This window comes from Aulonocara stuartgranti (assembly GCF_965226115.1).
Source record: "Aulonocara stuartgranti genome assembly, chromosome: 13".
Lineage (NCBI taxonomy): Eukaryota > Metazoa > Chordata > Actinopteri > Cichliformes > Cichlidae > Aulonocara > Aulonocara stuartgranti.
This window is the reverse complement of record NC_138949.1, coordinates 16,612,019-16,637,645: the sequence shown is the minus strand read 5'-3', so window position 1 is coordinate 16,637,645 and position 25,627 is coordinate 16,612,019. Positions and strand designations below refer to the sequence as shown.

Here is a 25,627-nt window from a genome sequence, read left to right as displayed (position 1 = left end):
AAACGGAAAATCTCCGTTTTCAAAAATACCCGTGTACGTGTGGACGTAGCCTCAGTCTCTGACTGGAAGCGCTAATTCGTCATTCGGCTTTTGTCAGACTAAAGTAACCGTTAAAACTGTTTGAAAAGCTCAGCTATACAACAAGGAGAGATTGAGAATTTCCTTTTAGTTCTCAGTTTATTTGATATTGACAAAAGTTAGTCAGTTTTGTCTGTTCTTCTGTAAAACAAACTAAGATTTATTTTTAGAATTAATATTTTGTTTCTAAGTGGAATTGACAATTTAGTCTGTTTCGTTTGTTCTGTTTTGAAACTTAAACGCTTTAGCGGCTGCCTTTTGTGTAGTTTGCAATATTTGCCTTTATTTATCTGAAAAAGTCTCATGTTCCTTAAGTACATCTACCCTGTTGAACTTATTATGGGAAATAAATATTTAAATAAAAACAAGCTGCTGATTATTTCACATTTTACTTGTGAGCAACAGCACATTTAAATCTTACAAATATAGTTATTTGGCTTATATCGTGATAGATATCGTTATCGCCTGAAATGAAAAAAACATATCGTGATATGAAAAAAATCTCATATTGCCCAGCTCTAGTCAGAACATGCTATATCATGTTTAGGTAACTAGCGAAACTAGCGAGCTAACTTCCGCTAGCTTCCTGCTAACTTCTAACTCCTTAAATGTAATAAATTTTGTTTTCATGGAAGCCTGGAAGTTAAACTTCATAGTTACACCTGGTAAAGCAGCAATGCAGATCGTTTTATTAAAGATGAAAGAATTTAGACAGTTTTTATTTTTTAACTCTCAGTGATGCTGCAGTGTTCGTTTGAACTGAGTTTAGGACCCAGATTACTCCCAGATTTAAGAGCATCTTAGTCCGACAAATACGACAATAACGACGGCCGCTTGCATGTTCTACAAAAAAATGTGCTTTGTCGTGTATCTGACGGACAAACACCAAACCAGTTCCACATCACTGAAGTTGCACCATTTGTACAAACCAATTCTGGTTCATCTGTTTCACTCAACAATCAGCCATGTGTGTATGAAAACAAAGGCACTGCGCATGCGCGTTTTACTCATATTCTATCGCGATATTTCATTTTCCTATCGTTGCCTAACATTATACCGGTATTACCGTGAACAGTATAATATGGCCCAGCCCTAATTGCAATACATCCAAAATGAGGTTTATGACTTTGGGTTTAAGTGTGCAACTCTGTTCAATGTATCTGCAGATGTTGTTGCCTATGTTGATGTGTGGTCAGCCGACAAAACAGGAAACTACTCAAAACCATTTGTTCAGCAGCTCCTGGAAATGGGAGCTCAGGTGAGACATTATTTTCACTTTAGTGTTTGTTGTGTTTACAGACTGTTGGGTCCATGCGTTTTTAGACAACAAGGCAATTTTGTAGTATTGCCTCTTTACACCATCAGAGTTAATTTTAAAGTAAACTGTCAAGATATGATTTATGTGCAGACTTTCAGTTTTCAGTCAAGAGGTTTGTAGCTAAGTACACTTTTAATTTCACACACAATTCATCCAACTACATCTACCAGCAGTCCATCAGTAACCACTGATAATGGTTGCTGATGATGTAAGCCACTTGGTACCCACTGGCAGCCATACACGCCCATGCTGTAACATTGCCTCCAAATGGGTTGGTGTGCTTTGGATCATAACCCGTTCCTTAATTTTGGTTTCATTTGTCCAATGATTCCATTTTTCCTGAAATGTGACGGCTCTTTTAGATATTTTTGGGTAAAGCCTTATGCTGACCTTGTTCTCAAGTGTTTCCATTCACCAAGACCTCAAAAAGAAGGTATTTCTTAACCATGAAAATAATTCTGTCATGATCCACATTAGTTGTTTTCTGTGGCTGGTCAGATCTTTCAATGCTCCTGAGCTGGCCAGTGCATTCCTTCCCTTTAAGGATTTACCAGAATATTCATTTTTCCATTTATTTTTTTATTTTTTTATTTTTTTATTTTTTTTTGGGGGGGGGGGGGGGGGGGGGTTGTTTTGCTTTGCCTGCATTATTTGCATGAACATCTGTTTGGGGCTCATATTTAGATTTCCTGTAAGCAGCTAATTCAACAGTTGGAATCAACTCCAGGTCTTTTACCCTTGTTTTACAGGTATCAAAAACCTTCAATAAGCAAGTTACACATGTAGTCTTCAAAAATGGTCATCCAGCAACGTGGAGAAAAGCCAAAAAAAGTAATGTGCATCTCGTCTCTGTTCTGTGGATAGGAAGGTAAGAATTATACTCAAGAGGTTAGTAGTTTTGAATTTAAGGGTCCATCATGTTTTTGTTTGTTTTGTTTTTGTTTTTTTTGTTATTATTGTGCTGTCATGAAGCCTTTTTAAGGTGTTGTGTGCCTTTTCAAATTTTTTGTGAAATGATCTTCAGATGTTATGATGATGGCGTCCGTGTGGATGAGAAGTTATATCCAGCGTTAAATGATGAAAGCAATCCTGTGCTGAAGAACAAGAAAGTGAGTGAGATGCACCTCGATGATTATGTTTATCTTATTGTAAGCTGTAAATAAGCAGTGTGTTTATTTGGGATCACTAGTGTGAATAAATAAGTGTGAATATTCTCATTTCTATTTATCCTGATGTATAAATACAGAGAAGTCACTAAATTAAGTCTGATTGTTTCAAGGTAACACACTCTTTATTTTAAATATGTGTACCAGCTGTTATTATGCATTTAATCCCCAAAGACAATTGTGAGCCAAGAAAAACCTGCCAGTCAGGGAGTGGAGTGGTTCGGTTATGCTGTTTGTGCTATTTTGCTGATTCCCTTTGAGCAAGAAGTCACTGAAAATTAATGAAAAATAAATTAATTGTTGCTCTTATCACCTGTCTGTGTGTCCTGTTTATGTTGATCGTTCACCTGTGTGTTTACTGTAATCTGTGTGTTAAAATCAGTGATTTTCATCTAAAACTATTCAAAAATGTATTCTGTTTGTGTTTGCTTCACGTAGCATCGTTGCATGCAGCCAAAAGATTCTCCAGAGAGGACACCTGAAAATGACAGGCGCATGAGGAAGAAATTAGATAAGATGATGAAAGACTTTGCTCCAAAAGAACCAATAGGTAAAAGGCTATAACAGCAGTGGATTATTTTTATTTTTTTTTTGTCTGCCATTTCATACTTTCTTTTCTTCACAGTTACAGACGTGTCACCCATCATTATTGACGAGGAGAATGGAATAGTTTATAGCCCTGCTTTTAAAAGGTCAGAATATATGGCTCAGCGTTTGAAAGACATGAAGGATAAACGAGAAAACCTTTCGCCCACAGGTAAGTGCAGCAGCAGGTGAACAGTCTGATGGACTGACAGACTTAAAACACTTCAGGATCTTTGAAAGGAAGCCAACTCATGAAAATGTCACTGCCTTTCAGCTTCACAAATGGCTGAATCTCCCTCACCCACCAGATTGAAGCCTTCTCTTGGGAGCTCACCGAGTGTCCTCAAATTAATATGTAAGAAAACTGGGTGCTGTTATTGATATATCAATCTACAGGCAATGGTAGTGTGATATTTATCTTTCCTAACACAGAAAGTAAGCTTGTATATTGCTAAGAAAGGAAAGGGGTCTGTAATCGAATTTAGACAGGATGGTTTATTTTCTTTTTTCTTTTTCAGCCAGTTTTTCTTTTTGTTTTCTCAAATACAAGACCAGCATTGTTTCCCTCGTAACAGTAAGAGCTCTCAAGCCAGATTCCTATTTATAATGCCAGACTGTATCCATTAGATGCCCATTTAGTGCATCAGTAGGATTGGAAACATCAATAGTACATGTTTTAGTGAAATGTATTCATTTAAAATTAAACAGGAAATGTCTGAAGGGATTTCAGAAACAACCTGTAAGAGAGAACCTGTTGTATAGTGCTGCAGTTGGCAAACAAAATGGTACATCTTACATTAAATTCACCAATACAGTGTTGAGTTTCTGTGTACAGCGAATAGAATTAAATTTCACTGTTCCCTTAGGGACATCTTTATTGACTGTCTTGGATTGCCAAGAACAGAACACACACAAAGAAAAAGACACTGTAATCAAGAGGGTAATCAAGAGCCTTTGGATAGATTTATGGTGACTGCAGTACAGTGTTGCTTTGTAGTGTCCTCTCCTAAGAAGATATCCTGGTGTTTTTATTTTGTTATATATATACAGTTCTCTTCACCACCTGTTATTTAGTTTTACCACTCCGGGCAATTACTGTGGGGGTGTAGTGTTCAATCTGGATGTGTGAAAGGCAAACAGCTGCCCGTATATTTTGTATTTACATACCGGTATTTGTATAAGGGCGAGAATTATTAGTAATCAGCCACACTGCAGAGCAAAACAATGGACAGAAGGTGGTTAAAATAAGTATGAAACAATTGATTTATTATTATTATTATTATTACTATTACTATTACACCTTAACATTTTTGTTTCTGTGTAAAGTGTACTGTTATTCTTTCTCCTACATAGATGACCAGTCAGACGATGATTCCAGTGCTTCTGTTCCTGAACTTGGTTACTCACCTGATAAGGAAGAGGGGAGAACACACACAGATGTCAGAGACCATGAACATCTTGAGCTGTCCCACAGGAAAGACTGCCTCTCACCCAACCATCATGTGGCTGAACAGGTCATAAGTGTGCCTGCCTGCCCTGACCCTGAGCATGAAGAAGGAAATAAACAAAAAAAGTCACGGAGGACCTTGGTTAGAAAAAAAGAAATGGATAAAGACAAATCAATAGATTTTTTACAAAGTCCTTGTCAGGACAGGAAGTCTGACAACAGTAAGAACGATCAGAAAGAAGGAACCCAATCACAGATAAAGTCACCTAAATTAACACCTAATAAATCTGAGAAAAGAAAACAAAAAAACACAAAAGTAAACGTTATAGCAGAGACCAAATCCCATATTTTTCCTGACACTCTGGAATCCTCTAGCTGCCTCTCATCACCTGTACAAGGTGGTGCTGCTTCAGGACAGAAAAAACCCAAACGGGCTCAACAGTCATTTTCAGCATTGGTACGATCTTTCACTTCATCCAGTGAACACAAATGTGGCACCCCCGGTACGGCTGACAGAGGTGATGACATGTTTGAGGACTATTTCTCTTCAGCTAAACATAGCCAGAGAAAACGAAGACATCGGTCACTTAATCTACCGGTGGCAAGCGATATTAAAATACCTTTTAACTTGGATACTCTCCCAACGAATAGAAAACAAAGAAGTGAAATCTTTGGACCGAAGGGTCAAAAAAAGAGGAAACTGGAAGAAAGTGACACTGGTAAACATTTTGATCAGCAGTCTGAAACTAGCATTGAGACCCAAACTCATCAAGGGGAAGAATCTTTGCCTATGTTGGATAGTCCAAGCGTTAATAAAAAGCCAACGGGGAAAAAGCGAAGACAAAGCACCTCAACATTTACAACCATCAATAAAGCTACAAGTGAAACAACAGAAAGAAGAAGTGCATCAACTTCAGGCCAACAAACGATGTTGCCCGAGTTTAAAGCTGTGCCAGAGCTGCAGAAAAACTCTGATTTCAATGTTCCTTCTCAGATTGTGGAAAGTGAGTAGTATGGCTGCCAGAATTTAGAAAGTGTAATAATACAACCCCAGTTCTTTAAAAAAAAAAAAAAAGTTCAGATGCTATGTAAGAATTAAATAAAAACGAAAAAAATGATTTGCCAGTCTCATAAAATGATCTTAGACATAAACTTAGACATTTTGCATTTCATGAAAGATATGAGCTCATTTGGATTTTGAATGCAGCAACACGTTTCAAATAGCATCGAATGGACAAGAGGTTTGAAAAGAAACTGCTAGAGAAATACTACTAAACTGATAAGGTTTGTTGGCAACAGGTCTGTAACTTTTATACAAAACATCTTAGGCAGAGAGTCACCAATCTGCATAAAAAAAACAACTAAAACTTGTGGACCAATTTCAGAATATTGAAGTTTTGGAGACTATGCTATACTATGAATATCTTTTTCTCCAGTTACTGGAGAAATTAGGGCTAAAAATCGATACTGCATGCCTGTGATTTTTAGGCCCTCAGGCAGCCCTGCATTAAAACTGGCATGGTTCTAACAAGGAAATGACTGCATGGGCTCAGGAACACTTCTAGAAATCATTGTCTTTGAACACAGGTTGCCATGCCATCCACAAATGCAGATTAAAGCTCAGTGCTGCAAAAAGGTCTTATCTGAACATGATTCAGGACTCATTTAAAGTGGAAAATTATTCTGTGGTTTGATGAATAAACATTTTAAATTTCTTTGGGAAACATGGATGTCACATCCTCTGGCCTAAAGAGGAACGGGGCAATCTGGCTTGTCAGCACTCACTTTAAAAGACTGCATCTCTGATAGTCTAAGGGTGCATTAATGCTTATGGAATTGGCAGTTTGCACATCTGGAAAGGTGTGTGGATATAGATAAGTTTCAGAGGAAAATCTGTTCCCACACAACAAACATGTTTGTGAGGGAAAGGTTTTTTTATTTCAGCAAGATGATGCCAAACTGCATACTCAATCTATTACAACACAGTGGCTTTACAAAGTCTGGGTGCTGAACTGACTTGTGAAATACAAAATCTGGAAAGAAGATCAAGGACTGTTAAGGAGCTAGAATTCTATGTCAGACAAGTATGGGACAACATTCATCTCTCAAAAGTCCAGCAGCTGGTCTCCTCAGTTCCCAGATGTTTATAGACTCATATTAAACCAAGAGAGGATGCAACACAGTGGAATACATGGACCTAGCTTTTATGAGACATGTTGCTGGTATACAATTCAAAATGAACTTTAAAAGAAAAACAAAAATGTAATGGTAAAATTTCTCAATTTAAAGATTTGAGATGATTTCTCTGTTCTACTGTGAATAAAATGTGGCTTTATGAGACTTGTAGATCATGACATTGTGTTTTTATTTACATTTTACAGTGTCTCAGCTTTTCGGGGGTTTGGGTTAAAAATGAACCCAGGACTAAGGCCTGGTCTGCTCTAATCACTTCATTATGAACTGAACAAATCATATTGATAACATGGCGGGAATCTTCACAGATGTTTATACTGTTGTCTGTAATCCCTGGGCTTGTGTGTGGCTTCACATGGCTTGCAGTATAATTATTTCAGCCAGTCTAAACATTTTTGTAATGCATGGTTCTTACAAGATAACATTAATAAACAAATGAGGCCTTTATGAAAGCTCTCTCATAATAATCTGTAGGTGTGTTTAACTTTTAAAGGCCTAATATCTTATTTATATATAGCACATAGTTAAATTAGATTTAAGTTGCACATAAAAGTGATCTTCCTATGTCACTGTGGGTTTTCTCTGGTTTCATTTTGCGAGTTGCAAGTTAGATTATTGGCTCCGTTTCCATATTTCCCAATGAATGCTGAGGTCTGACTCCTAAGCTCCTCAACAGGATAAGTATAAACCTGGAGAAACTAAGTATGGATCAACAGATCATTTAAATTTAAGTGCTTTATTTACTGTCCAGGAACTAAATGAAGTAAGCACGTTGTAATCCTGGGCAGCCTGATCAGTTAAAATTATAGAGAAATCAAAATGCACAGTGTCATGTGGTAGTAAGTAGTGTAAAGTTGCAGCTTTCATTTAATGTTTCTGTGCACAAATGCGCAGACATGAATGCACACACACACAAAACAGCACCTGTTGTGTGATAGCTCGTGTAAAACCACCCCACCACCACACACACACAGTTTTAAATTGTCTTGTTTTCCAATGTAGGTAGAGGAAATGAATGTACAGTTGCAGCTGGTTTTGCAGAGAGCCTAACTGAAGCTGAAGGAAATTACAATAAGCAAGTCAGCTTGACTCTACAGAAAATGGTTAACAAAACAAAGGTAAGAAGACTTCACATCTGTTCTAAATGTGTAATTGAATTCAACTCTTCAGTTTGACAGTTTAGTCTCCATGCCTTAATTGAAAGACATTATTTTTGCACTGAACAATGCGTGTTTACGGTACATTTCCTACTGTGTTGTGGGAAAATTGGAAAGCAATTGCAAAAAACAGGATGTTACAAGTATAATGCCACCAGTGGGAGGTTTACTGAGTCATTAAAGATATTGCTCGTGTATGGGAGTTTGCAGTTTTAATTATAAATCTCTTATTTTCTTATTTATATAGTCGCTTTCTTTGTTGTGCTTTGTTGCCAGCTAAATTGCCTATATTAACCCTTTCAGACACACATTGATATTACTTTTCTTTCTTTAGTTTAGTGGCTGTGGTTACTTCCAGCTTACAGCCAGTGTGGGCTTTGTACAGCCCATTGTTTATCTTCCTTCGTCACATAGATAGATAAAAGGGAACATGGTGTAAGAGAACAAAAAGATTATTTTCCCCATGTTTGTCTGTAATATAGGAAGTTTAGGAAGTAAACCAAACATCGCTTGTGTGTGTAACTTCCTAATAAGTATTTCCTCCGTAAGGTCATACACTTCCATGGCTGTAGGCGTTTGACGCTACTGACGGTACTGTCGGCTCCTTAGGGTTTCCTGTGTTTTGCCTCTGTGATGGTACCATACAACTTCCTTGCTTGTGAAATGCACCTGGGTTGTGTTTTCGTTACACTCGTAACCTCAACAAGCTGTAGATGAAAATGATGTCATATCCCCGGAGGATCTTTTATTAGTTAACTTTATTATAGCTTGATTACAAAGACGTTGTAATTGTTGTTTTGGTTTTGTAAAGATTGTGATGATGGATTAATCTCCCTATAGTCCTGGGAAATACAGTCATCAGAGATAATTTCTTGTCTTATCTTTAAAAGTGCTTATATAAAAGTTAAAACTCATATTACACAGCTTTAGGTTAAAACTGCAAATTTGTAACATAATTTTAAAGTTCTGGACATGTCGTCAGCTTATACTTATTAAATACAACTCAGATATTAATGGGACCTTTGCTCTTCTTTTGTCTTACACTTCCTACCTTTGCGTGTTCTCAGATATCTCACAAAGATGCAGTTCTTTAAAAGATCATATTTTGGCATTGTCAGTTTACTTTGTGATTTTATGTCTAAGGCACTAAAGCTGTGGATGTACACTTACTGGTCTCTTTGTTAGGTACACCTTGCTAATACTGGGTTGGATCTGCTTTTGGTTTTTGCTTTATTTCTTCACTGCACAGAAAAACAGCAAGATGCTAGAAACATTGCTCAGAGATTTTGGTCCATGTTGACATGATAGCATCACATAATTGACCACATTTATCAGCTACACATTCATGTTGTGAATCTTGCGTTTCGCTACATCCCAAAGGTCCTCTATTGGGTTGAGATCAGGTGAAAGTGTTGGCCATTTGAGCACAGTGAACTCATTTTGTTCAGGAAACCAGTTTTAGCTTTGTAACATGGCACATTACACAGAATCACTGACTTCTTATCAATTCACATCCCTACTCAGAGAATTTCCACGTTCTGCGACCCTTCTCTGTAAACCCTCTTCTGGCACCAACAATAGTGCCACTTCATCATCTTTCTTCCCCACTCTGTTGCTCAGTTTAAACAGATGTACCTATCAAAGTTGCTGGTATATCATCCCTATCGTTTTCCTAGTTTATTATAGGTTAAACAACTCTCTAACATGCTCAAGAAATATTATGTAAACCTCACTAATGTTCATGTAAATTATTCTGTGTTGCAGCAAGTAATAACCTGGCTGTTTTATTGTTGTTGGCTCTCAGTGGATCCAGTTGATCTCTCCGTGATTGTCTGAACTGCTTCATTTTAACTTTGTGCTGAATAGTTGCCATCAAGGAGATCTAGTCATACTGAGAAGAATTTCCTTCATTTGTGCTGCAAGTGTTTGTGCTCTGCCGCTTTGCTGGTTCACACCAGCTCTTTGTCAGAGGCTAATTCATTCTCATTGCCCTTTACTTGTGCCAGAACATGACCACTGCATAAGATAGAGTTTCTTTAAGGCTACTTTCAGAGTATCTGCACATACTTTCAGTTGTTTGACTTGGCTTGAAAGAATTTAAAATGAGCTTGTTTCATCAACTTTTTTTCCCCAGTCATTTAATGTCTATAAAATAAATTGCAATATCAAAATAGTGACACAACTACTGACTGCCTTCCCAAGGGGCCTTCTTGGTGATAATGTGTTTTTTGACCAGCATGGTGTCAGCTCGTGGACGGTTTTGGCTCTACTGTTCTCAGCAGACCTTAACCCCTGACTTCCAGCTTGGTGGGGGCTGACATCAGTGTGTGGCAGGAAAGGTCTGGTGGTCCTGTTTGTGGTTAGGTGTTTGTGCTGCTGATATTTTTCTGTATTAGTGCCAGGCATGTGGTTAAATAGACCACATCCACCAGGCTGTACATTTACTGTTGTTACAGTAGTCAGCGTCTCTGAAAGTGTTTTTCATCTTTCCATGGCCTTGATGTTTTTGCATCAATGCTACAAAACATTCAGCTGGTTTGTAAAAAAAGTGCATTGCCACTGAAAGAAAAACTCTTTTACTTGTTCAGTGCTGCATCGTTCAACAAAAATCAAATTACAATATTTACACACAAAAGAGATATAATGCGCAGTTTCAGTTTCCTGGTCTCTTTGTGTAGCTGCTGCTTGGCTACTTTAAAGTGAAGATTGTTGTTCACAGATTTCTCTCTTCCTCTCTGATTTGTGTCTCTATTAAACACAAGCCAAGAAACAAATGAATCCAAATATTCATTTTTAATCAAAACGCTGTATCTACTCCACTTATGCTTGATTGCCAAAAATGTGATGGCTGTTCCTGTAACACTAAGGATTATAAGTAGCCAAGAAAAATACAAGAGGTGTGAAACCAATGAACACAGACATTTCAAACATTTACTGGCAGTGTGTGGTTGTCATTTATGTGAACACAGATTTGTTCATTCTTGTAAGCTTTGTGGGTTCATGTTTCTTGCAGGCACTGAGAACACTCGTCATGACAAGCATGCCTACTGAGTAAGTAGGCATGTGCTTCTTTGAATACCACCAGCTTCATATTCTTTAATTTTATTGTGTTAATTAACAAGTTGGTAAAAGAAGGCATCTAATTCTTATTATTCGTCTCTTGTAGGAAGCAGAACACAGTGGTTCAAGTGGTGAAAGCACTCGGTGGTTTTTTAATTGTTGACTGTGTTTGTGAAAGCACAACTCATGTGGTGTCTGGGGAACACAGGCGGACTCTCAATATTTTGCTGGGTATAGCTCGTGGCTGCTGGATCCTCTCATTTGAATGGGTACGTGGACATTTGAAATTATTTCAAAGTTAAGATGCAGGGTGACTCTGTCTTATCTCTAATCTTTTGAGTAGATACTCTGGTCTTTGGAGCAAAGGCAGTGGATTCCAGAGGAGCCGTATGAACTTTCAGATCAATTTCCTGCAGCACAGGTAAGTTCAGAACTACTCAAACAGTACTAGTAAAAGGGTCTTTGACAGATTTACTACCAGCATTGAGTTTACAGGAAAGCTTTTTATTTTTTCCAGTAGGGTAAAAAAAGCTGTATCGTCTTATCTTCACATCGTTATTGGTTTAACTAGTTCAAAATCCTCTTGAGATTAAAGCCTTTTTCAGATATGACTCAACAGTATTAAATAATCTCTTCTCCAATTTATTACTCTCCAAATGCAATAAAAGATATTTTTTATTTTTCCAGGACATATATTTTAGAGATTTTAGTGGCACCTTAAACATAATCTAGAAAGCATTCCACTCATGCTTTAAGTCTCATTACTGCCAGTCATCCATTTACAGTAGGCTTGTTTTTCCTAAAGCATCCTGTGTGAATTGTGGATGTTGCCTCTTCCTGCACTTGCCATTCATGAATCACTGTCCTGTCCTGCCCTGCAAGGAAAGACTTGGGGTCTTAATGTAGACGAATGTCAGCATGTTTCCTCTTAAAATTGCCTGATGGCTTTTGTTGTGACAGATCAAATATTTTATATCCCCATGGCCTTTTATCATTTGGCACACCACATGCTTCCCTTTTTCATTCAATTCTTGTGGCCTCTATTGTGTGGTGTGGTGTTCCTTCAGCTGTGGCCAGTTAATCATAGAAACAGATTTTAATAGTATTGTCTTTTGTTTTTTTTTATTCTGTCAGATAATTTGTGATAAAAATTTGGTTCTCTTTTGTTATTTTTTATTTATTTTATTCCAAAAGCATGTAGCCAGGTGCCATTTTTATACCAATTCAAATCTTTGTAGCCGTGATGGATCTACTCTTAACTATCCCTCTACAGTCTCTGCATTAGGCCAGCAATAAAGTGGTGTAAATCAAATGATCAAGACTACTCTTTACTAGAATAAGAGGAGGTTTGCATCAGTCTAATATCTCTTGAAATATCGTTACAAACTGAATCAGTTTATCTATATATAATGCAGCACGTGAAAACTAGGCTTAAGTCACTTTTTTATATTTCTTACAGTTTGAAAAATTCTAGACAAACATCCAAAAATGGATTTAAATAGTTTTTTGGTTTATTTTTGTATGAAATTTTACGACGGCAAACACTGGAAAATCTACTCTGTTCTCGATTGCGTCATTTCCCTGATGTTTTTATACATTACTTATTACATTACTCAACTGTCGTCTTGCAGTCAAGTTTGTTGCTCTACATCTTTCAATGGCTTTTCTCATTCTAGATTACCATCAGTAGCTAAACATGCATTGGTCCTTTGAGGCTTTAAATCCGAAATGTGCAGCTGAATCTAATAATGGCAACAATAAAATCACAAGTTTGTAGCATGTAGAATTTATTGTGTATTGTGGAAAAGATAAAATGACAGAAAGATTTGAAAGATCTTAAACAACACTTTAGCTGTATGGCAGATCAGCATCCACAAGGCTGTTTATTCTTTGTCACATGACTTATGCTTAACTATTATGTCACCCACTACAATGCAGAATCAACCTCTCTGCCTTGTGGTTGATTTTTAACATTCAATATCAGGTTTATAACAGCTACTCAAGCATTACATGTCCTAGTCTCCTAAAGCCAGTGTTAACTGGTGTCCAATTTTTCTTTGTTGTAGTTTGTTGTAGCTTCAAAAGAACCATTACATAAAAATGCAGATTAAAAAACATTCCCAGTACTGTAGAATTATATTAAAATAATTAATTTCCCTTCATGTGCAATAAAATTAATAACTAGCAATAAGAAATCTCCTTTCTTATATGATAAAGTTTAAAACCAACCTTAAAATCTACTTATAAATTAAACAACAAATGTACATATAATCTCTATAGCAAAACATTGTTATCATAAGAGAAACATTTTGTGGTATTTTTACATTAACATTTACATTTTGAAAAATGTTGACAATGCAAAAAAAACCTTTCACCAGATGTTTATCAGCATTTTGTACCATCGTCTCTATTATACAATGACATTGGCAGCTGTTTTTAAAAAATAGTTCAACTGTTAAAGTGATTCAAAGAAATTAAATGAATCTGATAAGCTAGCTGAATAGAGCCTGACCGATATTTTAATATATTTTAATATAACTCATTTTAATTACTATTCAAATAACTGTAAATACTACAGCTATGTGTATTGCTGTGACTCTCCATATTTCAAAATCTACCACAGAAAGATGCACAAAGGTGTATAAAAATATACGCACAAAGTGTTTTGGATCCCTTGAGAATTTTTATTTTTGGTCTTGTTGTTCCCATTTTCTTTAATCTGACTGTTCAAAGGGAACCCGAGAAGTCTGCTGGCCGGATCATCATTGTAGTGGTCTTCAGTGAGTAGCCTGAGCCTTTCCAGTAGTACCATTTGATTCCATTGAAGCGATTGGCGTTTTGGCCCTTTTGGTAATACATCCCATTCAAGTTGGACGGACCACAGGCATCAAACCACCAGCCTACAATAGAAAAACATTATTAATTTAACTGTTGTGTACTTTTTTTAGAGGTGGTAAGTTTGTGTTTAGACACATTACAACTAATCTGCTTGTTTAGATCCATTATACAAAACAACAGATTGTAAGGACAGTTATGTCTAATGTAGGCTTGAGCTGCCTACATTGGGGGTGGGGGGTCATTAATGTACCCTGTAAAGTAGTATTGCTTGAGGAAATTTGTCAGATTTCTCAGAAGCCAGTCCGGAGGAGCAAATGGCCTTGTGAAACTAGCGTAGTGCCCATTTGGGGAAAGTGTAAGCAGGTTATTTTTCTAGCTAAAGTTCATAGATTTCCTCTAAACCTGTGGCAGGCAGGCAGTCATAAAGTTACTGTTTTAAGAAGAGGGCAGCTATATAAGGATACGGTCAGTCAAATCAAATGTGTGTCTGACTGTGCGTGTTTAAAAAGTGACTGTCCGGAAAAGGTAGATGCCAGGTTTCTCAAGAACTGCTCATCCATTTGGGAAACCAGAGAGAAACAAAAAACAAAACAAAAACCCCAGAATTAAGTAAAGAAAGCGGACCCAATGTCTTTATGGAAACCACTTCGGGTTTTTAGAGTGATTACTTTTTGTGGAAGTTAGAACATTTTGGCCGGGCCTCATTTTTAAATTTTAAACCCATTTTAAAGTTAAGGTTTTTTGTGTTTATGGCGCTCCTCACCCACTCATCTGAAAATCCTTGAACTACCCACAGCACTTACTCTCATACTCAGCAGCACACATACAGAAGAACTTTCAGACAGATTATTAATGGGGGTTTTTTAACCCTCGGCCTGACAGACGATCCATTTTATGCTATTTAAGTAACCATACGTCCATTATCATTTGTGATAGAGTCAAAATTCAAATGGTTTCAGAATGAAGTGAAGACGTGCTTTTGGGATATTTGGTGTATCAAGGTAGCACAAAGCATTCACAAGGTACTGCTGTCTGAGCACCGGCAGAAAAATAAGCTCCACCTAGGTTTTACCATGTGTGCTTCACATTAGCAAAACTCCTCAACTATTTCTGCACTAGAGAGAAAATTTATATGGTTCCTGAAAGATAAGAAGTATTTTGTAATTTACAAAATACAGCCAAAATTACAAAATAAGACCTGACAGGCTGTAGAATACTTGGCTGATAAAGGGTTAAAAAACTTGTTATTTTTGTGTGTTGTTTTGAAAGACATTATAGTGAGAAGTGCATTTAGCCCCGTTTAGATCCAGATTTATTGCATTCATTAGCATTTTTGTTTATTTCAATTTCATGCTTGTAATGACAGATCCCACTTTTCTCTTTTTGCTGGACCAGTGCCCCTCTGTTACAATTGTGTATAATGTGCTCAAAGGAGTCCCCTGTGAGAGACCCCTCATGGGAAAAAAAGGATAGGGTAAGGGTTTGTGTGTTTTCATGTTCACTTGGCAAACCCCAGTACTGAAGGAGGCAAACTTCTGGCAGCTGAGTTACTTTACGGGGAATGGACGAGGACCTTTAAGCCATCAGTAGAGAGAGGGAAAAGCTCTGTTCCCAGGCTATTAATGTGAGCCATTGTAGAGACTGAATTCCCCGATGAGTTGATCAGTGATTAAGTCTGAGCTAATTGTGCTCTTTGACACGACTACAAAAGGATGGCTGCCCTTAAATTGGCCTTAAAGATTTTTGGGGCAAGTGCCAAGATTTTGTATGGATGGGAATTTGTTCCAGAAAATGTCCATTACTGATTGACACGTTTTTATTTTTTAATTTTCCAAGCTAAGGCATGATATTTACAGTAGTGTGTTCCTACCTCCTGTTGTCAGTTGTGAACATTTGCAAACACATTTGTCATGGTCTGCATCCTTTGTACTGAATTCACTTCCTGGCTGCCCAATGCTGCTTATTTTGCCTGCCGTTCCGCTGTAGCCTTTAAGGTGTATCCTGTAAAATGGAAAAGGGAAAATGAAGGAAGAAGAGGAAGTCTGTAATTTCTGTTCCTCAAAAGGCATTGCTCAACCTCACTTATGTACTTCTTCGGCCTAACAGCAGAAGAACAGAAGCCAGCGCTATTTAATTTTGTTGATACTTGTGTCTAGCAAATATTTAAAAAAAAACTACTTTTATTTTATGACAGTGAAGTTTTTTTGTAATGCTATTTGTCTGTTTTCTTTTTAGTTATCCGGCATCGCTGAGCAAAAAAGATCTCAACACCAAATTAGAGTAGAGTGGAGACCTCAATAAAGCTGTGTTGAAATGGGACATTTCAAGCTCTGATTGTCAAATTAAGCTTCAGGTATAGAAGTCAGCTTTGATTGGAAAGCAAAAACATGTTTGGAGGTTGTCTTATTGTCAGGAAAGAATGTCTGAAAAACTGAGGCTTTTAATGTATTTCCTATTTTTCATGTACTGAAGAGCTTTAGTACGTTTTCTTTGGGCTGATGCCAGTACATCAGGATCAGGAAGTATATAGTGTTATACAGCATGAAACACTATCCAGGGACATTTCTAGAGTGGGTCCAAATAGTAGTTGTTGTTCAGCAGTTAAAATTGTATAAATGATAGTGATGAGTGATGAGGTCAATCAACTCAGTAGTCTTGTGTTTGTCAGTAAGGTAAAGGACGCATACTTGTGATGATCTAAAAGTTTGCATCCAGAGTAGCTGAAAACATTTTAAAATATTACACCCATACTTTTCTAATGCAGATTCAACTTGATGTTCACGTGTTGGAGATTGCACTCTGCTGCATTATGTTGAGAATATAGCTTGTTTTGAGGCTACTAGCTTCTCTATATTTACATATTTAATTTCATTGAGTTTCCAGGCTATGCTTTAATTATGTCATGTTATCTTGGCTCAAAATTAGCAGCAGTTTTTAGTATGTGTTAAGGATAGCAGTCTTCAAAAGTGCTTTCGTAACAGTGTATAACTTGCTGATGGGCTTTTTTGTCCTTAATAACTTGAGCTGCACGAGCAGAAACATTTTGCTGCTCAAAGCATGAAATTTAACAAAATATTAATTACTTGCCACTTGGGGCCTGATAGATTTATTTCAACATACTTGTAATTTTGTGCTTCATTGTCAAGAGAAAATTGGTCGTATTGTGAGAATCCAGAGTTTCCTTCCCAGTCACTCAGCTGGATCCTTAATTTGTAGGACTGTTGATTTGACAGTCTGGAGACAAATTCATTTCCTAACCAGAATTCTCCAGAAGGTTCTCCGAATCCCTGAAAGTACACAAAAGAAAAGTTATAAAACTGTGTGAATGTCCTGCAGTCATTGCTTTTCAGTTTAACAAGGAGTACACCAATGGGAGATCAGAATGTGCTACATTTTTGACTATAACATTAAAAGTTATTTTTCCTCTGAATATAAAATATTTAATCTGTTTACAAAATCCAATTTAAGAAAAAATCACAAATATTCACTTTTACAATAAGAAGTTAATGAAAAAACCATGTCAGTTTTAACTACGCTTGCATTCATAGTGTCAGCCCAGTTGTATCCTACTTGTCGTTGTACAATTTCAGGGGCATTGGCTGTAATAACAGTGGAATTGAATATGATACTTAATGACAAAGAGCGAAAAATATGTATAGCCTCTCTCTAAAATGTGAGGGGGTAAATGCTACTATTATTTTCCTGAACAGAAGATGGGCATTGCTTCTCTGTGTTAGTGATTACGGTTTGTTCCTTCTTTGAATTACCTCAGAGGAGACAATCTCCAGCTCCTTAAAATATAGTCAATGGCCCAAACCAAATCTGACCACTGTTGGGCTGTTTGATTTGGAATGGAGGCCGTAACCTGGGTAATATTATTTTTAAGGGAAGAATTTCTTCCTCGAAGCTCTTACCTTTTTGTACTCTTGCCACGTACGGTGAAAGTCAACACGGCCGTCAAAGCGTTTTTGTATAACAGTCCAGCCACCTCCTTCTGTCTCCATGTCACAGAAAGCCTACAGACACAATGAAAAAAAGAGGAGTGAAAATTTATTCAAATATAATCCTCTGTAAACAGTGCATACTTATTTATATTTTGACCTAGATAAAATAAATGTGTTCTAGGTTTCAGAAGTGCAGTCAGAAGTTTTAAAAAGTATCTAAGGAGATCACAGTTGTAGCTCAAGCATGCGCGTTGCTGATAAAAGTCAATGAACGTTTTAAGCTAACCTCGCTGCCCTTTTTAAAAGACAAAACTGAATTTCTCCTAAAGCAGCATGCTCTGTTTTATTAACTGATAGGTCAGATCATGCCTGTGTGAATGTTTATGTACATTTTGAAGATTTTCAGTATGTGCTGGCACTGATACATGTGTGACGTACGAGTGAGTGATTTTTAATGATCTAAAAAAGTGTGCCTTACCCATTTATGGCTCAGTCACACGAGAGAAAAAATAGGATGGCAACATCCTTGTCACTAGGAAGGCAACTTGTGTCCAAACAGTCATGGTCCAATTGGGACTGACTTCACTCTCCAACAGATTAGCGAAGGTTTGCAAATAATTGCTGCTTAATTTATAAATGTGTATGGATTGCCAACATATTTCAATCAGTCTGCATCAATGAGCACAATTAATCTGCAACAGGGGACTCAACTGGTTGAAATAATTTCTGTTTCCAGTCTACTTGAATTGCTTTTTATTGCTTTTGCTGTGTACGTAGATGGCACCAAATTTAAGAGTTTTGTGGATTTTTCACTGTTAACTGCCGTATTGTCACAGATTGCATATAATCATCAACTTGCTGTTCAGTCACAAAGTAATAGCAGACCGTCTTTGTCTTATTTCTGTTTTACCGCAATCTTGAGGCTCCAAAGTTGTTTTAAAGACACATTGATTGCGAGTGTTTGCAGATTTTGCCCTCATCTTCAAAGCAACCTTTTCAAAGGGAACAAGTTTAATGGGCATGGTTGCAGTCATTTTGTTTGTCCCATACCCACCAACCACTGTTTTTTCTAGTATGACTGTAGCATGATAATGTAGCATAAAACCAGCTGAAAACAGTCAGTCAGGCCTACTTTACCTTAACCTCCATTGTACTGTTGGGTAATGTTAGCGTGTAGACACCACTGTTGGTATTTCCTGATTTGTAGACGGCAGCACAGTCCATGAATGTAGTAGGTGTGTCCCGCATCATGACAGTTTTAGGACCTGTAGAAGAAATTAACTTTTTCATTTTAAACAACTCACAGCTGTATAGCATTTAGCTGTCAGGTTGTGCTAAGCTAATATGTTTGGATTATGATAAAAGTTCTGCATGTTTCTTTAGTCTCAAAACGTAAAGTTTAAAAGACTTAAGCTGATGGGAAACAGCTAGCCTAGGTAGTATAAAATCAAACGAAATAGCAACAGCTTGTAGCTTCATCTTAACTGATTTAATGCTATTGGTCTCGACTTTTACTTTTACGTCAAGCTGTCTCAGCCTACATGTAAGGTCTACGGTCGGACCCCTTAGCAAATGTAGGCTGACATAAATGCTACTTAAAAGACCCCCTACTTGATCTTTCATTTTAAAAGAGGTTACAATGGCCTGATGAGGGGCTGCCTCACCTTGAGCGGTGCCAGAAGCGATGTTAGAAATGAGGTTGTTCACAGTGTCCAGTAGCTCCTGCTGCTGATACTGCAGGGCTGTGTTGTTGGTTGAGACTTTGAGCAGTTGCTGCTCCAGCTCACCGATGATAGCCGTCTGCTTCAGTATCAGAGTCTGGAGCTGCTCCTTTTCTTCTTGAAGCGTCTTCATCTCCACCTGCCTCTGCTCCTCCATCTCTTTTACTTTCTTCTCTAGAAAACTGAGGAGAAGCATGCAGGTTCAGCAGGTAGCTTCTTCATTGCCTAAATACTGCTGCTAGTGAATTTGAAAATTTAAAATTTTTCCCATTTTGTTTGCTTTCCTCACCTGTTCTTGTCATTCAGTTTGTTGATGTCGTTTGTTTGGACAATTAGTTGCTTTTCCAATTTGTTGGTTGACAAGGAGTTTTCAAGAAGCTGGCGCTCAATCCGAGTTGTATGATGAATAACCTAAAATTAAAAGAACGAAATGAAGCACAGTGTCTTAGCCATATCTCATTATAGGTCATCCATTGATTCTGTAGACTTGAGACTTGAGATTGTGCTGTAAATGTTTTGTACTGTCTTTATGTCAATTGGTTGCCAATATCCTAAGAATTGGATGGACCCAAATGAAACACTCTTTTACTTTGGATATAATGAAATTAAATATTATTGTGCTTTCAGGTTTAATACAACAGCCAATTTCCTGGAAATAAAAACCTTTAAACATGTAAATAAGTCCTAAATTTAATAAGAGTCAGAGATATCAGTCAAGAGCCAATCTGGACATGAATCTTTGTATTTCGTCACGTTGATCAAGTTAAACTGGGTTTGCGCCTGTGAACAAATAACCATTTTAAAATGGAAAAAAACATGACAGGAAAGAACAGCCAAGTTCCAATACAGCAGACATACCTGAACAAGGGGAAACTGAGAATCCACGTATTTTCACAAACCTACGTATTGAACTGCACATGGGGTTGGGGACCTTGCCACCAATTTCCCAGTTCGGAGGAACTGAACTCAGCAAAAAGCAGCTTGTTTACATGGATCCTAGCTGTGTGTCTCCAATGGAGCTGTTGATGTCTTTGAACAGACGGATGTCTGATTGTGACAAACTGATAGACCCTTTCTCTGGGAATACAAGTGTGCTAATAACAGGAAATGCTGTACAGTTGGCTCACATAAGGTCATTGACGTGTAGCCACAATAATAAACTGACGCCATCATGCCTGTTTTTCTCTCTGCTTAATTTTTTTTAACACTTGCAAACGATAATATTTATTGCAGCGTTTCACTGAGTAGGCTGTTATTTCTGCTTTTGAGGAATAAACAAAATGTGCAGTTTCACCTGTGCCTCCACATTGGTCAGTTTCCTTGTTTGCTCAGCAGTTTGACTTAGCAGGTTTGTCCCGATTTCAATCATTGTAGCGGTGTGGTTGTGTACAGCAGTCTGTTGGATTTGGATCATGTCCTGCTTCATGCTGTCTTGTATGTAGCTCTCAAGCTGCAAAAGAGAACGATGATAATTAGGTTTAGACAGTTTTTGTGAGCTACCGATTCTCTTCATCACCTGGTCATTTTGTTGTATATAATCCTGTGTATTAGGGGTAATACAGAGGTCTACATATTGACATTAGTATGGGACACAGAGATTCTGTTTCTCATTGGTTGTGGACAAGCAAGAAATCAGGAGTTAAATAAAATGTTTCTCATGAGCTAAAGCTACTTTCAGGTACTCGCTTATTCACAAGAGGTCACCACAGCAGGCAGCTCCCTTCCTAACGCAACCCCCAAAGGGATTTGTGTCTCCTTCTGGGATTTAACGGGCGCTAACCTGACGCTTGTTTTGTGAATATGTGAGCCATTACACCTGCCTCCCTAAAACTGTATGGACTCTGATAATATATATTTTTTATAATCTGTAACCCTAATAAATGTAAGTGCTCTGTGTATTTCATTAGTAATGTGGATGATAATGTAAATGTCGGAAATAGGACGATAATACAGTGAAAACATGCACCAAGATTGATTTTTAAGATGGGACCACAGGGATAGAAATTTACAAAGGTTGCCCATCATGAGACCTTTTCACTGAAAACCTGTCTCGTTTCAGTGTCAAACATTACGTAACCTTGCCCGTGTCAAACTTCTTAATGATTTAGGGATTTGTTCTCGTCTACCTTACTGTATTGCCAGATTTAGACCCAGACTAATCATTAAGTTATTTCCTGCATGGTGTTCCTGAGTGGCAATCAGGTCACACGACTCGTAAACAGGATGGAAGTGCTGAGTGAGAAGTTACATCCTTCATGACAGTGTGCAACTTGTGTGCAACTGGAAACCAGCGTCAGTCGAATATCGATGTTATCTCCTCTTAGTTTGCATAATCACTGTTGTTATTTATTCATCAGTCAGAAATGCAACGGCAGACATTTTATTTGACTACTAATACTTATGCTAAAACAACCAAAGGCTGCAATTAGTGCTGATTTTGTTTGTCTTCCTCTCTTGCTGTCTAGTTTGTTTATGTTCTCGGATTCACGCAGATATGTGGAAGGGTGTCATTTGAATTGTTGGCAGGATGTCCCATTGATAGTCAATGATCTAATCAGTTGTTTACTCTGTGTGCCTCAGAGGCATCAGTGAGGCAATGACTGTGTTCCTCAGTCATGTGACAGACATTTTTTCTCCAGCTGTCATCAGTTGGTGCGGCATGAATAGTACTTTCATTAATGAAATGAGTACACTCTAATAATAAAGCACAACAAACCTACTGATTTGCAACTTTTTCTTTTCTAATGTGCAACTTTATTTAAAGACCCCCAGTATGCTTATTTGACTGCTGTGAAGTCCTCTGCATAGATGGAATTGCTTGTTTTTTCAGATTATTTTCTTTTCGTCTAATCTCTTCCATCCATCCACCAAACCATTGATGGATGGAGGTGATGATGAGATTTATAACCTCAGTGAGGCAGGGCTGTGAGGCATTCATTCAAACATGAAGCAGGCAATATTTCAATTCACCTTAGCTGCTTATTGTTTTTTAGGGTTACATGACATACATTTTTCTCAGTGGAGCTTTTAATGAAGAGTTAAAATAGAGTTTGAGCGCTCTGGAAAGCTGTGCCTGAACACGCTCTCACCTGCTGGATTAGATGAGCCTGAGTATCTTTTGCTGTTCTGATGTTGAACAAATATGTCTCTCTTACTTTATTTGCGATGACGGTGTTCACCTCACTTTTAATACACACAACAAATTTCTGCTTAAAATTACTAAAAAGTCTCCCTACAGCTATTGGGTAGCAAAGTCATTGTCACAGTCAGCACAGTTTCCAAATGACACTTCAGTGTCATCAACTGCTGTGAGTTTTCAGTTATTCATTATGGCAGAATTAAGAAATACATTGGTTTGTTTTGTATATTAGTATATGCCTTAATACTTAATATGACATAGTGCAGCTTTTTCACACCTGAGTTGTGAGTTAATTTGAGGCAGACATGTAACAGATGAAGATAAGGGAGTCGTCTTCTGTGCGCAGAGACTGATGTGAAACAGATGAAGTGCGCTGCTCCAAGTAAAACCACATTTTTAGTGCCACATACTTAATTAGCAATCTTCTTTAGTCTGTAAGAAATATCTGGGCGATCAGTACATTAGACGTGGCTTTGGATAAATGTTCGTTTGTATTGTGAACAGGCTGTGATTTCTGAGGCAGCGCTTGAGTCTTTGTGTGAGTATAGCGCCATGTAACGGATCAGGGTTTGTTTTATGTTACGAGACGGGGGTCGTGTCATCAAACTGTGAGATGCTTTTTGTGTTTCTGGCTCGTCTTGTTTCGTTCTGATCATTAATCACACTCAGAAAAGGCCCAGGAAAAGAAACATCTCGCTTCTTTTGCTTGAACATGTAATGGCTCAGTAAACTGAAAGGAAAGTGTGCATCCACTCGTGTGGACACCTGCGCCTGCAAGTCTTTGTCAGTCCGGGTTGAATAAAGGTGTCTCACAGACACTGAGCACATTTTTTTGTGTCAATTTCAAATGTCATTAAATCAAAATAGATTCTCAAAGAGCCTTTCATCCATTCATCCATCCATTTTCCCAACCACTTATCCAACTTAAGGACGTGGGAGAGCTTTCAGAAGAGTCTTTCAGTCTTACAAAAACAAGTTTTGTTTTGTTCTTTCTTTTTTGTTGAATATGTGGTTGTTGGTGCTGTGATTTCTTTTAACTGCTTCTATGTAACTACACAGTGAGAGAGAAAAAACTGTTCTTGTTTTAATTTGGTCCGACACAATGAGCCATTCACCACGTGAAATGTGCAAGTTTCACATAATCATCTGTTCCACCCATAAAAGTATATTTGATACTTGCACGTAAGTGTAGAGGCAATATGGTGAGAGAATAATTTACTAGTCTTTGCCCACGTTGGGACAAAAGATCGGCATGAAAGTATCTCCACTTTGACACCCCTGCGGTGACTCCTTCAGCTCTTCACCACATTTTGTCCTCTTTCACATCATTGCAGTTTTTGGTACCTACGGAGGCTTTCTGTCATTACTCTTAACTTACTGCGATACAGTTTAACCACTGCGTTTAAATTTCTTTCACTGATGTCAAGGGTGTGACACAATTTTACCTTAAGCAGCCACTGCGTGTTGTTCTCCATGCTGATCTCCAGTTGTTCCAGCCTCTGAATTGACTCGTTGTCCGTAGGTCCGTCCTTCTGGACAGGATAGTTGTAGTTGTTATACTGAGTTTGGCAGTTATCCTGCTCAGGCAGCAGAAACGTATAGCTGCAAGGGCCATTTTGGATTTGATATTGTGTTTTCTCAGCAGCACTGAATCCAGTTCCCAGACCAAGGCACAAGCTTAAAACTAGTAGGTCCACATTCAGCATCTTCATTGTAGATCGAGTTATGTTAAACTTACAAATAAACCCCCTTGGATTTTCAAGGTTTCTTTAATCTTATCTCTATCTGATTAGATATCTTCTTCCAGCAGCATCCAAGTGTAAACAGCTCTCTTGAGTTTCTGCAGGTTCCTTTTATTACCTCTCAGTGGTAGGAGGAGAAGAAGCCATCAGGAATGAGAGGTAGTGTGTCCTAAGGTTGATGGTGCCAGACTGCATGTGCTCGCCTTTCATTAGACCCCTGACCACTTGCTATAGTGCTTTAAACTGTGAGTTTAAACCACACCCCCTTGCCTTTGGCCAGTCAGTGTGAAGAGCACTGAAGTGGAGATTCCTTTCAGTACACGCTCGCTGAGCAACACACAGGAGCAGATGCACAAACTACACATCTTCTACTATATCCTCCACAATACCCACATGTTTTTTTTGCTTTAGTTGAACAACTACTCAGGATGCAGCTGTCCACCTTCAGCACACTCTGTGATAGTAGCAGCGTCCATCCCATTCATTGAAAAATGTTTCCCGGTTTACAGCAAGCGCCCTGAATGGGAGATTCAAAGGAAGAAGTGTCCATTTCAACTTTATTATTAACCATTTCCTGTTTTGTACATATAAGCAGCACCTACATTAAATACACTGTCCTCTTTTTTTTTTTTTAATAAAATTGGTTTATTTGATAAGCTCAAAATTTCTTAAAACTCTAAATAGATTTTCATTTCATGTCATTTATTATTTCCCAGTGGTTCAGAGTGGCCGTTTTATGACCTCCAATTAGAAAAACAAGATGGGTTTTTTTCATTTGCATCTACTTCAGAGTTTAAATGACATTAGCAGAACCATGATTCACAAGTATAATGAAGCATTAGATGCTTTTACCCTTGAAGACCAAAAAAGTCACAGGAAAGCTCATTGTTTTTTCCTTCTTACAAAAAAGAATCCATTTTTACAAAGCAGGTTTTTCTGTTAGGTTGGGAGTTTTAATCTCAGCAAGTTGTGGGTGTTTTCTGTAGCCTAGCCCATTGTTGTTTACACAAGCCCAAAATAGCCCAACAAAACATGGTCCCACACTCTTACACACAGCAAAGTGCAATTTTTTTTAATTTATTTATTTATTCTCATTTATTTATTTTACAGACTGAATGTTTTTGAAGCCTTCTAAAAGGTGTTGTGATTTTCCAGGATGTTCTGATAGTAATTAGGAGTAATGGAATATTTCCAGAAACTGTGGTGAACAACACGCCTAAAATGCATGCATTAGCGATT

The 25,627-nt window shown here is 37.7% G+C and overlaps 2 protein-coding genes across 4 annotated transcripts in view; one reads left to right on the top strand and one right to left on the bottom strand.

Moving 5' to 3' along the window:
- Positions 1-25,627, top strand: part of mcph1 (microcephalin 1) — a 36,336-nt gene that overhangs the window by 3,171 nt on the left and 7,538 nt on the right. For all 3 annotated transcript variants that reach the window (XM_082557028.1, XM_082557029.1, XM_082557030.1), the window contains 11 exons: positions 1,245-1,336; positions 2,146-2,264; positions 2,421-2,505; positions 3,001-3,112; positions 3,188-3,319; positions 3,422-3,502; positions 4,501-5,598; positions 7,790-7,905; positions 10,958-10,995; positions 11,111-11,273; positions 11,348-11,425. In XM_082557028.1, coding sequence (XP_082413154.1) covers positions 1,245-1,336; positions 2,146-2,264; positions 2,421-2,505; positions 3,001-3,112; positions 3,188-3,319; positions 3,422-3,502; positions 4,501-5,598; positions 7,790-7,905; positions 10,958-10,995; positions 11,111-11,273; positions 11,348-11,425 — 2,114 coding nt within the window. The remainder of the gene's footprint in view (positions 1-1,244; positions 1,337-2,145; positions 2,265-2,420; positions 2,506-3,000; positions 3,113-3,187; positions 3,320-3,421; positions 3,503-4,500; positions 5,599-7,789; positions 7,906-10,957; positions 10,996-11,110; positions 11,274-11,347; positions 11,426-25,627) is intronic.
- Positions 12,775-25,003, bottom strand: angpt2a (angiopoietin 2a). The gene is made up of 9 exons (XM_082557031.1): positions 24,092-25,003; positions 20,802-20,957; positions 19,797-19,918; positions 19,451-19,689; positions 18,924-19,051; positions 17,757-17,858; positions 16,963-17,129; positions 15,713-15,843; positions 12,775-13,904 (listed from the first exon to the last, which is right to left on the bottom strand). Exons 1-9 carry the CDS (start codon positions 24,356-24,358, stop codon positions 13,732-13,734), a joined length of 1,485 nt encoding a protein of 494 aa, XP_082413157.1. The 5' UTR covers positions 24,359-25,003; the 3' UTR covers positions 12,775-13,731.